Source organism: Crocodylus siamensis, chromosome 1 (genome assembly GCF_052110815.1).
Source record: "Crocodylus siamensis isolate JL-2025a chromosome 1, ASM5211081v1, whole genome shotgun sequence".
In the NCBI taxonomy this organism is placed as follows: domain Eukaryota; kingdom Metazoa; phylum Chordata; order Crocodylia; family Crocodylidae; genus Crocodylus; species Crocodylus siamensis.
Window position 1 is genome coordinate 315,657,792 of NC_143395.1, and position 13,869 is coordinate 315,671,660.

At 39.2% G+C, this 13,869-nt stretch overlaps 1 protein-coding gene across 2 annotated transcripts in view; it reads left to right on the plus strand.

Moving 5' to 3' along the window:
- The window catches only part of FGF14 (fibroblast growth factor 14), a 697,644-nt gene that overhangs the window by 518,026 nt on the left and 165,749 nt on the right, over positions 1 to 13,869 (plus strand). For both annotated transcript variants that reach the window (XM_090022612.1, XM_090022621.1), the window contains exon 3: positions 9,213 to 9,316. In XM_090022612.1, coding sequence (XP_089878738.1) covers positions 9,213 to 9,316 — 104 coding nt within the window. The remainder of the gene's footprint in view (positions 1 to 9,212; positions 9,317 to 13,869) is intronic.

Here is a 13,869-nt window from a genome sequence, read left to right on the forward strand (position 1 = left end):
CTCTAGCTTCACTTTTCATGGATGTACTCTTGTGCCTTTATTTATACCATATGAACTAAACATGAAGAAAGTAACTTCCTCCTAGGGTTTTCTAAGAGTAGTACACTAGTATGAACGATATCATTCAATTTATCTTTGCAACTTCCTCTGTGAAACAAGGGGAGAGTGCTTATCAATAAGAGGGGATCCTGGTTTTCTCTGATAAAAAAATCCCCAATTTTCAGTTTAAAAAAGTAACCAAAATCCACATTTTTTCATGCTATATATTAGTGGCGTTTCATATATATATGTAAGTGGTGTTTCATTTTAAACACAGAAAAATGTGGATATATAGATATAGAGAGAGTGGTGTTTAATTTTAATCATAGAAAAATATGTTAGGTTACTTTTTTAAAACCAAAAATTGGGGTGTTTTTTTTAATCCGAGAAAACCAGTATCCCTGTTGATGAGGAAGAAACTAAGTAACATTAAGATAAAAGTCAATGTTCACAGAAGTCTTCATTCAACAATGAACAACTTCAGACAGTCACAGCCTGATTTTTCAGAGTGTTTTTATTCATCCATTCATACAAACACCCCTTCGATGCGAATGAGTAAGTCAATGTTCCAATCTATCACATTGACAAAATGAGACAGAAAGACAAAGTGACTTGGTCAAGGCTAGGAGGTGAATCAATGGTCCCCAAAATTAGAACTCGAGCATAATTAAGAACTGGGTTTTAATCCTAGTTTGTGTAGTTTCTCAGTCAGATAAATGAGTCTGCTAACTAATGGAGGTTACAAAGAGCACAAAATGATTAGCACCCATAAATAGGAAAAATTAGAGTTGAACACACACTTTCCTTTCAATATCTTCTCTTCCCTTTACACAGTGAAGTTATTTTGATGGAGGAGGTAATGGTGAAGTGAGGTAGTCTTGATGGTCCATGAAACATGCAAGAAGCAAGAATTTTTGTGGGTGATATCTTTTATTGGGCGAGCTACGTGGTGGCGATAGGCTTTCCTATGATAGTATCATAGGAAGAGTACAGAGGAAGTACAGTACTGCAGAGGAAGAGTACTATGATACCTGAAATCTTGTCCAAGTCTATCCCAACTATGCAGCCAATCTGATAAAGGGTAGCACCCACAATAATTCTTTCCTCTTGAATTTTGATGAAGAAGCCATTTTTGTCTCCTCCTATAGCCAATTAACATAGGGAGCAACTTTATCTCTGCCCTATTAGGGTTCTTACTTAATTATTCTGGATGGCGGTATGGTAATTAATGTGAGAGGTAGAACAGTCATATGTTTTAAACTAACAGTCTTAAGCAAGTTTTATTGAAGAAAATACTGATGAGTTTTGGTGATTTCTTTGGTATTTATAAATCGTTTGCACCTGAACAGACTTTCAGAGGGACAGCAAAAAGAACAGATCTGATTCAAAGTACTTCAGTTTTTAAATTATTCGTGCTAACAAAATAGGTATTAGAAATCTTTAAACATCAATGAGAAAAAACTTGCCACGGGATATATCATGTTACTTATGTATCCATGAGCTTTTACTGGGACCCTGCTTCTGATTCAAACTTTAAGAAATTCAGAATCCAAACCCAGATCTGAATTTGGCAGTGAACCATCTCTCAAACAACTAAAAGGACAATAAACATTTCCTAACAAAATGTTCCATGTAAGTAATTGCTATAGAAACCAGAGTGATGTCTGATGACTGCAAGCATGAGGGGATCTGTCCAGCATAATGATGGATAAGATGCAAAGAGATAATTTTTCTGTTAATGTGCAGTACAAATGGGAAAAAGGGAATAGGTGTAGACTGGATCATTTGCTTTTCTGCACTCCCAACCATTTATTCAGGACCAAATTTTGTTTTGCTTAGCATAAGAGTGGAGTCCTGGAGGAACCCACTGAAGTTAGGCAGAATTATAATATCTGTATTACAGACAGTAAAGGACTTTTTCTTGCAATCAAGGAATTTTTGTCTCTTAAAACTGTTTTTTTCAACCTTTTTTTCATTTGTGGGCCCCTAAACATTTTTGAATGGAGGTGTGGGCTCCTTTGAAAATTTCAACTGGAGGTATGGACCTCTTTGACCTGTAATCATGGGTAGTCACAAACCTTTGATTGGTCATATTCATATTTTGTGAACCCTTTAGACACAGTCTTTGGACCCCCAAGTTGAAAACCACTGCCTTAAAGAGATGGCATGGTTCTACCTCACTTCTGTCTAGAAACATCAGTGATGTAATACAGCTGCTTTATGCCAAAGAATTATGAAGTAGAATCATTCTGCTTCAGGAGAAAACAAAAATCTTTTTGTTTCACTAGAGCAGACTCAGAAAACATACCCAGTCCTTATGAATGGCTGTTCCTAAATAGCACAGTTAAACCCTGGCAGAAGTTAGAAAATTGCATTTTGGCATAGAAACAGTCTCTACTGAGGAATCCTACACTGCCAGAATCTAGAGGAAATTGCACAGCCCAACTTCTGGCCATGAAATTATAGCATGCTTTGCTAAGCTCAGGAAGAAATCTGCACCTAAAATAGTGTTTTCTGGGCATACATATGCATCAAGAATTGTATGCATACTAACCTCCTTAGTCCCACTGAAGTGTAAAATTTGTGGAATTTAATCCTGACACACTTCAATATGATCAAATGGTCTACATTTTCAAAATTCTAGCATTTTGGTCCACATTTTAACAGTTTATATGTAAGTTAAATTCCAGCAGTTCCAAGGAGGGCAAATTACAGTCTGGGGGCTTTAAAAGACAGCATCATAGAAGTCTTCCCTTATTGCTTCCTAAACATATCAAGGATTCATAAACATAAATCTTTCTAAGGTTTTTTCCTCAGAGGCTGCTGCAATCACTGAAGTAGGCATGCTATTCTTTTTTACCAATTGTTGTCACCTTACCCTGGTTCTATTGCTCTTATTTAGTAGTAGAAGTAGGCAACCATTGATCCTTCTAGATCGTGGTGTATGCACAAGAGATCACCCAGATCTTTGATGCATACACCTCAGCAGAAATATGGAGGACTGGGGGCTGTCCAGACTTTCTATCCCCACTTTAGACCATTAAGACAGAACCCAGATGCAGTCTAGTGGGTCAGTGCCTCAATGGTTATAGTTGCATATGCATCCAGGAATCAAACCCAGGTCTCCCGCACGGCAGACAAGAGTTCTACCACGGAACCACAGGGGTCTCTTGCTCCTATCTAAAATTATGCTAATGAGATCTGCTTTCCAGAAGTATTGACTGGACTGATATAAGTTGGAGTCATTTATCATTACCAGGGATCCTGGTTTTCCCTGATATTAAAAAAAATCCCCAATTTTCAGATTTAAAAAAGGAACCCCAAATGCACATTTTTCTGTGATTAAACTGAAACAATATATATTTTAATAATGGGAAAAATGTGCATTTGGGGTTACTTTTTAAATTCAAAACTTGGGGATTTTTTTTTTATCAGAGAAAACCAGGACCCCTAATCATTACCAGTTTTCCTGGATCTCGTGTGTGTCTGTTTATCTTTTTTCTTCATAAAGAACTTGTTCATCTTCTTGCCTGGTGTCCTGAGAGTCCTGGGAAGCAAGGCAGGACAGGTAAGATGTCAATGTGCCCTCAAATTGTCATCCAAAAGTTGAATTTTGTTCTTGGTATCAACCTCCAATGGTTATTTGTTAGCTTTTTTAGACTATTTTTACCTGTTCTCCCCATTTCCCTTAGCCGTAGTATAATATCCCTGCAATATTTCATACAGGTTATTCCTTCAAATCATTACTCAAGATCCAGTTTTATTTTGGCTCCTAACAAGAAACAATCTAAATAACAGTGGCTGTGCCGCATGACGGTTGTAAAGGGAGGATGTTATATTAAAGTTTTGAAATGAGCTGGAATGTTCCAAAGCGATAAATCAACATAATATCTAACCTGTGCACTCTCACACTGGATTTTCGTTACCCTAGTTTTCCCTTGCCCCCCTTTTCTTTGTCACATTCATAACTTCTTTTTTTCAGTGTAGAGAATGGTTTTAGTCTAAATAAGACCCTGGCTTGTATTAGGCCCCTGGCAGCTATAGCAGTATAATTACTAAATATTATGGTAATTCTTGTCTTATGCTTCCTTTGACTCTCTGAATGTTTTATTTTTCTTTTCTGTAAGTCCTGCAATTTATTTCTCTACCTTCTGGAGTTCTATTTTGTGCTTTCTTTGCTTTTGTTGTTTCAGTACATCATTTTACAGCTTTTTCACTTTTTCATTTCTCTCTAACATGGTCATATTTTATGTATTCTTGTCTTGCTTTTTTATATTCAAGATAATATTCCAGTTAACCTATTTTTTTATATTCCAGTTAACCTATTTCATATCCACTTCTGTTTTGTATATAATCCAACACAGCATACACTCTTTTTGGATTATCATAGAATCATAGAATCAATGAGTCAGAAGTGACCTAGAGAGATCATCTAGTCCGACCCCCTGCCATGGGCAGGAAAGAGCACTGGGGGTGGCAGGAGTCATAAGACAGGTGCCTATCCAGTCTCCTCTTGAAGATTTCCAGGGAAGGTGAGAGCACCACCTCTCTGGGAAGCCTATTCCAGGCTCTGGCCACCCTTACAGTGAAGTGGTTCTTTCTAATATCTAACCTAAACCTATCCTCCCTCAGCTTGTGGCCATCGTTCCTGGTGACTCCAAGGGGGGCCCTGGTGAACAGACTTTCCCCTAGTCCCTGCTGCTGGCCCCTGATAAGGTTGTAGGCAGCCACAAGATCCCCCTCAGTTGCCTCTTGTGGAGATGGAAGAGATTCAGGTCCCTCAGCCTCTCCTCATAGGGCTGGCCAAGTAGGCCCTCAACCATATGAGTGGCCCTCCTCTGGACCCTCTCCAGGTTCTCCATGTCCCTCTTGAAGTGCGGTGCCCAGAACTGGACATAGTACTCCAGCTGTGGCCTGACCAGTGCCTCATAGAGGGGAAGCAAGACCTGTCTGGACCTATTAGTAATGCCCCTGTTGATGCATGACAGGGTGCGGTTGGCTCTGTCTATTGCTTCGAACTTAAATAGGGTGCTCTCCACACCCTCGTCCAGGTCGCTAATGAAGATGTTGAACAGCACCAGCCCAAGGACCGAGGCCTGGGGGACTTCGCTGCCCACACCCTCCCAGGTCAACATTGACCTGTCCACCACCACCCTCTGGGTGAGCAGCTGGAGCCAGTTTGCCACCCATGTGACCGTGCATTCGTCAATGCCACAGTCCCTCAGCTTGCCCACCAGAATTGGGTGGGACACTGTGTCGAAGGCCTTCTGGAAGTCCAAGAAGATGACATCGACTTCCTCCTTCACATCTAAGCTCTTTGTTACCTGGTCATAGAAAGAGACCAGGTTAGTCAGGCAGGATTGGCCTGGCATGAACCCATGTTGGTTACCCCTTAACATCACTTCCCCTGCAGGGCTCTCACAAATGTGGCCCTTGACAATTTTTTCAAAGACCTTCCCCAGGATAGAAGTGAGGCTGACTGGCCTGTAGTTGCCAGTCTCTTCCTTCCTCCCTCCCCTTCTTGAAAATAGGGACCACACTGGCCCTTTTCCAGTCCTCAGGGACTTGGCCCAAACAGCCATGCCAATGGCTCTGCAATGACACCAGCCAATTCCCTCAGCACCCGCGGATGAAGGTCATAGAAAGAGACCAGGTTATGTAGCACACTTACTCAGCATCATCAAAACCAATACAATATTGTCTTTTCTTTATATTTATAGTAATTTCTTAACTAACCATGGTCTTTTATAATTCTGTTACATATATACCTTCTATAGAGCAAATTAATTTTCATTTTACCTGACTTACATTGGAATTCCAGTATTTTACAGACTGACTCATGGAACATGTTTTTTTGATGCATATATTCCATTGCTTTCCTAATGCAGAACAGCCAAATACAACTTTTGTAAGTGTTTTGAAATCCATTTCACAGCTCATCTGGGGTCCAAAACCCATCAAACATGACTTCTGGCGTATCAAAGGATCTTCTTCATAAATTTATTGCTGTACATTTTGTATTTAATCTCACAGTCCAAGTCCACATGTTCACCTATGAATGCTTCCAGGCATAATTCAAAATAAAAGCATGGCCTTTTCTTATTTGGTTTAATTTCATATAGTTTTGTGTATTTCCTTTTTAAACAGAGAAGCAACCATTCAAAATCCACTAAAGTTTTTCAGTGGGTTCATTTTTTGTCAGGTGTTTTACTGGGTGGGACTCATACATATGATTTGTCTTCTTGCTTACGTACTATAGTACAAGTGCATCTTGACATTTTGAATTTTCAATAAAAAAACCAGGGAGATGAAAAATTTCTAAATCTCCTTGTTTGTTTATGTCATTCTTAATTTAACCGCTTCATTTTTATGAATATTGAATTTTAGACTTTAAATTAATAACCATGCTTATTTTCTCTGTGCTTGCTGCCTTGGTTTAGAGATTTTTAAAGTATTTTTCTTTTTTGCAACTTTACATTATTTGCTTTCAGACTTTTATCAAAGATACTGCTGCTGTTCTCTTAAGAATATGTATCTTGTTTCCTGTAGCTGTTACTAGTGGTTTCTCTTTAAAGCTTTAATTTGTGAGAAGTGTGCCTATTCAAGCTAGCATGTTAAGCTACGTATTTAAAACCCATTCCCAATGGAATTTAAGCATTTGTTTAAATGAAACCTTAAGTGTTTTCCTGAACTGGGTCTTAAGTGCTTTTTGTGTACAGGCAGTTCTCAACTTACAATGTTTCGAGTTACAATGTTTCTCACTTACAACATTTATAAATTGACATCCTGTTTCATTTTTCTGATTTTACAACACTTGATCTGATGCCAAGCCACACCAGCAAACAAGTACGCTGTGTCACCCATCTCCCTGGAAAACATCTATCCAAACTTCCTTGGACACTTTCTTTAAGAAAACAAACAAGACCTCCTGAAAAGACTCCGGTCAAGAACCCTTCAAAAAGTCCAACTAACAGCCCTTCAAAATGTCCAGCAAAATCACCTCAAAAAAGTCCTTCCAAATCAATATGATTGCTATTTACAATATAAATACATTAATGTAGCTATAGTAATCATCTGTAATTGATTGAATACAAAATTCTGGATTAGTTTTGGTGAAAATAGGGTATTGGGCCTTGGTTCAGGATCTAATCCCCCATTTATAACATTGTTTCCTGTGGGAAAATCGGTTCCAAGTTACAATGTTTCGACTTAAGATGTGGTTTTTAGGAACCAATCGTGTTGTAAATTTGAGGACTGCCTGTACTATTATTTGTATCAAATATACCCTCAACAAAGATGCCTGGTTCCTGAGGAGACTCAGTTTTTGAATCAAAGACTAAATTATAATCAAGTGAGATTGGAGTTATGCTACTGAAGTAATATTCAAGAATTTAAGAAAAAAGATTTCAATGTGAGCCACTCTGGAAGTTTGTCATTCTATAGATAATCTATAACCAGGTATAGACGTATGTAATACTTGTGTCAATATCCACATATTTCAATATAAGCTTATGTGATAGAAGTGTTACCCCTGCATGGCTCTGTAGTGATACAAGTGTAGCAAAACTACTCCAACTTGAAGCCTGCTCTGCTCCAAGTCAAAACTAGGTAATTTAGCTAACTTATTTTGTTCCTGTAACAATAACTGTAATAGCTGATGTGCTTTTTGGAGCAGCAGCTCCTCTTCCCTTCATAAAGCAGCTAAATTATGTGTGTTCATACCTATTTGGATATGTCTACACAGGCTATTAATACTATGAAGCCTTACTGCACAGTAAAATACTGTGCAGTAAATTTTCCCAGGGAGCACATCTACACATGCTCCCTGTTGGAAGCAAATCTGCTTCCAACCAGAATAGCCTGGTACAGGGCTGCTCTTACTCTGCTCTGGCCCACTTCAGCATCCAGGGGGAACTGCATTCTCCCCCAGGACACTAGCCTGGAGTGTGGCAGGGAGCATGGGGGCCAGTCGCAATGTGCATTGGGCCAGGCAAGCTTTGTCAGCTACACTGGCAATTGTCTCCCAGCCCCATGCACATTGGGATGGGTCTTGATGTGCATGGGGCTGGAAGACAAGCCCTGTGCCCAGCTGGGTTTCCCTGCACAGCCTGGGGCTGGCTAAGTGCTGTTCTGCTTCTGGGACAGCTCCCAACCAGCTCCTGGCTGCTCGGGGATTTTCCTGCCCAGCTGGGGGCTGGATGGGAGCTGCTCCAGAAGCAGACAGCTCCTGGCCAGGCCCTGGCTGGGCAGAGAAGCAGAGAGCTCCCCAGGCTCAGCACTGCTTGGCTTCTTGGCTCCTGGCTTACTGTCTACACATGCACACCATTTGCTGCCCAGTAAATTAGTGTATTGCGCAGTTAGCTGCTACCTGTAAATACAAGTAGTAAACTAACTGCACAACTCCCAGTCAACCCCAACACCAGAGGGCCACAGTGATGGGCAGCTCCCCTGGTCCTGGTGCTGCTCCCCCAAGAAGCTGGGAGCCAAGCAGCACCGGGACAGGGTAGCTCTCTCTCTGAGCAGTGCTGGGATGGGTGGGCAGAAAGCTACCCTGTCCCAGCACTGGTTGGCTCCCAGCTCCTGGGGGGAGCCAGAAGCTGAGCAGCACTCTGACCGGGGGAGTTCCCCATCCCCTGTGGCCCTCTAGTGTTAAGGGCTGACTGTTGGGACTCACATAGTTTAGCTGCTTTAATTTACTACCTGTATTTACAGGTAGTAGCTAAATGTACAGTAGACAAATTTACTGTGCAGCAAATGGTATGCACGTGTAAACAGTGATCTTTTTACTGCATAGTAGATTAGTCTCATGCAGACACACCCACTATTACTCATATGCTCATACTGAGCTAATAGAAGACAAAATTTTCTATTCCCTTTCTTACGTTGAGCTTTTTTTGTTTCTTGTGATATTCATGTCCAGGGAGACATGTTTTTTATTTGTTGACTGACAGTTGTGCCAGTACCAAAATGCTGCAGGAATGAAAATCTAAATAGATTTTCAAGGTAAAAGTTGTATAGTAACTTATGCAGTACCTATATTTCCTTACTTGGATTTTTTTGAAGCTAGAAAGGGTTTTTTGAAGGGAAAAGCAGTTATTTTTTTATTGACATTGGTTGTTACAATGTTTTGTTTATCATAGCCCATCTGTGACAGATAACATTTCTGTTTACAGCATTATTCAACCTTATACCAGTGGGACTTCGTGTTGTCGCTATCCAGGGTGTAAAGACAGGGTTGTATATAGCCCTAAATGGAGAAGGTTTCCTCTACACATCTGTAAGTAATATGCTTCAATTATTTTGAACTACTATGTAATGCTAGTAGTTTAAAGGAAAATTTATACAAGAATGAGATTTATTTCACTCTCGAAAAGTTATATAGAATTAGAGAGGAATTAAACAAATATATATAACTAAAATAATAGGATTGTGTAAAAATTGTTTTATAAAACAGAATGTGATACAGAACAGTAGCCTTGCTGCACAGTAATTTTAAACTGTTCTATGTAACACTGTATCAGGAATGTATTTAGCCATTGCATTCACTAATATGATCCAGTAAACCAGTAGGCAGGTTACAATTTTCAGACAAATATCTTAGAACATTTCTTTAAGTGTCTACAATAACTTTGTTGTTATAAAAACTATTTTAATTTTCTGTGTCCAGTAAAATATAAGGTACTTTTTACAAAGGTATTTACATTCTTGCACCATTTACATTTTTAATTTCACATGTATTTTTAGCAACTCTTCTAATGGGTTGCACTTTTAAAAATAGAAACATTTATAAAGTTTCATTAATAAAAGATATTATCATATTGTTTTAAAAGATTTTGAAAATTAAGGTAAAAAGAATTATAGATAAGAACATATATATGTGAAATGATAAAAGCTAAAAAAGGTCTTGAGGCAAAATAATGTTACTATCTGAAATAATTTGAGAACTCTTCTCTTAAGACATTCTAAATCATTTAATCAGTCAAAATGCGATAATGGTTTTGCTGTGAAAAGTCTTGATGTTGCATGGGGTAAACTCAATATCCTTCTTTAAGACTTAATTACATTTTAATGCTCAAAAAGCTTCTGAAAGTATTATCCAAGTGGTTTTAGGATTTCTTTTCATTGCAGTGAATTGTGTTTATATTCTGTTATGATTTTTAGGTGTATTATGTCGGATGATATTTCATTCACACTAAAATATGATACAATACTTTGTTTTCACTATCCCTGGAGCAAGAATTGGACAGTGTAAGCCTCTGATATCCCAGAGGAAAGTATACTATTTGGTTCAAATATAAAACAGTTATGGGAAAGATAATTAGAAGTGTGGGGACCTTAGAATTGAATGTTGACACCCAGAAAAAGAATACCTCACTATATCTTTGGAGCACTTCAACAGTATGATGTAGAAGATTTATTTTCTTATAATGGCACTGAAAACCCTGTCACCAGAACACACACAGTATGTGGTATCTCCCTGCAGTGAAAAACTAAAGTTGTTACTGTTAATGCACTATGTGGGTTTCTCAGCTCCCCAAGGTTTCATTTCAGTAGAAAGGCATGCAAATTACTTTTTCATGTGCCATCACAGTATGAATATGCTTTTGCCTTTCAATAGTTCCATGGTATTTTCATCCTTTCCTAAACAACAATAAAGAGTATTTCCAGATGTTCCAGTTTCAAAGAACATATTAGCTTAATGGCTGATAATGCTAGGAAGTAAACCCCACACGTACAGAGCCAGATTCTGGAACCCATAGTTCACATACTACTCTGAAAATAGTTCCACTGAAATTAACTGGACTATTTGGAGAAAATGATACTACTCAATGTGAACAGCAGTTGTAGAATCCAATCCATAGAAGCTGTGGGGCCAATCCTGAAAATGTTTGGGTCTCATTCCATACAGGTATTTAGACATCTAGTTCCTAGTGAAAGAAAAACAGTGTAGGAATGGGAGGTAACTGTCTAAATGTTTTTATGGATCTCAGCCTTAACAGAGTTGTGGAAGTTGTGAATGTGTGTGGCCGGCCTCGCTGAGTTAAAAGATTGTAGAAATGGGGAAAGAGCGTGCATGTGCAAAGGCTTTCAGAACTGGGGCCCTTCGTATGCCCAGGATTTTCAGAGTTTATAACTTACATATGCATTTTCACTGTTGCTAGCAATGGTTAATAATTTTGTATGATACTTTCTTTTGATGCTCATTTGTTTTGTTTTTAACGTTTTCTACTGCATTACCATTCCTTAGGGAGAGTGACTCAGTCTGTCACTCTGCCTTACGTAAGGTAAGGAAAAAAACAATGTAAACTGTATTGGGAAAGTACTGTTTACTTCTTCTAATGTAAAGTATGAAATCAACTGCAAAACATCACTTGCAAAGATAAGTGAAAATAATAGAAAATTAAGTCTAAGAGTCTTTGGTTTTAACACATGGCAAAAACTCCCTGAATAACAAAGACAACAACAATAATATATATTGTTGTTATTTCATAGTAGTATAATATTTGATAATCAAATTAAGTTTTAAGAATGATGGCTAAAACACACACACATATACACACTAGTAAAACTTGTGTTCATGGCGATGTTTACCCTTTTTGAGGGTGGGGCAGAGAAGTGCTATATTGTTTCTGTTTAGGAGTTGAATACTGTTGAGTCCCGAGACTAGTACATATTTGAAAATAAAAACTAAAAACATAAAAAAGAGAGACTGCTTCAGATGAAATAATTTGTTCACATCTCAGTGCACAGGGGATTTATGTGTGTATCTCTCCAGGGATCAGGATGAAGATATATTGTACCCAGAAGTTGCAAAATATTGCCCTCTGGGGGAAAAAAAATCATCATGATTGTGAAGCATTCAATATATGTCACAATCTTGTTGGTGAGTTTTCTATTCCTTTGGCAAGATTATGCACCTAGTGCTCTGGATGTATAGAAGTCACATTTTAAATTAGAGCAGAACTGCTTGTGCCAATATAGTTAGTTGCTTTTTCAAGTGTTTTTGTTTTATCTGTAAAAAAGAAAAAGTGGGGTACAGGCAGGAAATACATGTCAGATGAGAAACTGTTTTTAAACAATGTAATGGAAATATGTTCATTTAATGATAGGTATAAAAATGCAAATTTGAAGTTAGCTGAACTGTTGACTAAGTGTAGTTCTCTTCACTTCTGTGTGAAAGTCCTAGATTTGATTCTTATTGTGTTAAAAGTGTAGGGAATGTAGTAAAGCTAATCCACATCATCCGTGGCCTGTTAAATCATGGTATTAACTGGAAGAGACTTATAGCTAGTCTTCCTCAACTAGAAGAATGCGCCTACAAAGAATACAAATGTTTGGAGTGACAAGTTTGGAAGGGGTGATTTTGTTGTGGTTTTGAGGCTTTGTTTCTGTTTTTAATAACATTTTTAGTAACATGTTTCAACCTTCTGCAATAATTAGATAAGTATTCAATTAAGTAATAAATAGACCAGGGTTAAATAGTTGCTAATACCATAGGAGAGAGTTTCCATAGTATTTCCATCTTGGAGAAGAAGTTAAAGGACAGGAAATTGTGTGCATAGTAAATTAATTCTGTTAATTTTCTGGCACTTCTCACTAAGCCTTAAGCTGAATTTTTCAAGGTATGTCTAATGATAATAGAGAATGGGAGGCTCATTTAGGGGTGCAGCAGGGAGGTGGATCCTAGCCCCTGCCCCTGTTCCCTCCACAGACATACCTGCTGGGCACTGCTGTATATGCTACCAGGTTGGATTCCTGGCTGTGTGAATGTTGAGGCTGCAACCCTGCATGCAGTGTCCCAAAGGGAGAGGAGCCATAGGGGAGCCTGGGTGTGGGCTCCAAAACCACATGCACAATTAATGCGTTAAAAAAATTAATGCATTAATTTGTTCCTGCATTAATCACACATGTTAATCACACAATTAATTGGCAGCCCTAGAAGAGAGATTTCTTTTTTCTTTCATGGAAGATAAAAAATAGGAAAATGTAATTGAAAATTGCTTTAAAAGTATTATTAACATATCAATTGCCAAACTTTCACATCTGTTTCATAGTTGATAGGGTCAGAAGAGACCTGAGCAGATCATCAAGTCCGACCCCCTGCCATGGGCAGGAAAGAATGCTGGGGTCAAATGACGCTGGCAAGGTGTCTATCTAGCCTCCTTTTGAAGATCCCCAGGGTAGGAGCGAGCACTACTTCCCTTGGAAGTTGGTTCCAGATGCTAGCCACCCTGACTGTGAAGTAGTGCCTCCTGGGCCTTCCTGATGTCTAGCCTGAATCTATTCTCCGTCAACTTATGGCCGTTATTCCTTGTTACTCCCAGTAGTGCTCGGGGGAACAGGGACTCTCCCATTACCTGCTGGTCTCCCTTGGCCAGTTTATAAACAGCCACCAGATCCCCTCTCAGCCTTCTCTTGTGGAGGCTGAACAGGTTCAGGTCCCATAGCCTCTCCTCATAGGGCCTGCCCTGCTGCCCCCTGATCATGCGAGTGGCCCTCCTTTGGACCCTCTCCATGTTGTCCACATCCCTCCTGAAGTGCGGCGCCCAGAACTGGATGCAATACTCCAACTGTGGCCTGACCAATGTCATATAGAGGGGAAATATCACCTCCTTGGACCTGCTCGTGATGCATCTGTGGATGCATGACAAGGTACAGTTAGCCTTCCTGACTGTGTCCCCACACTGTTGGCCCATGTTCATCTTGGAATCTATAATGACTCCAAAATCCTTTTCTGCCTCTGTGCAGACGAGAAGGGAGTTCCCCAGCCTGTAGGTATGCTGCTGGTTCTTTTTCCCTAGGTACAGTATCATGCACTTGTCAGTATTG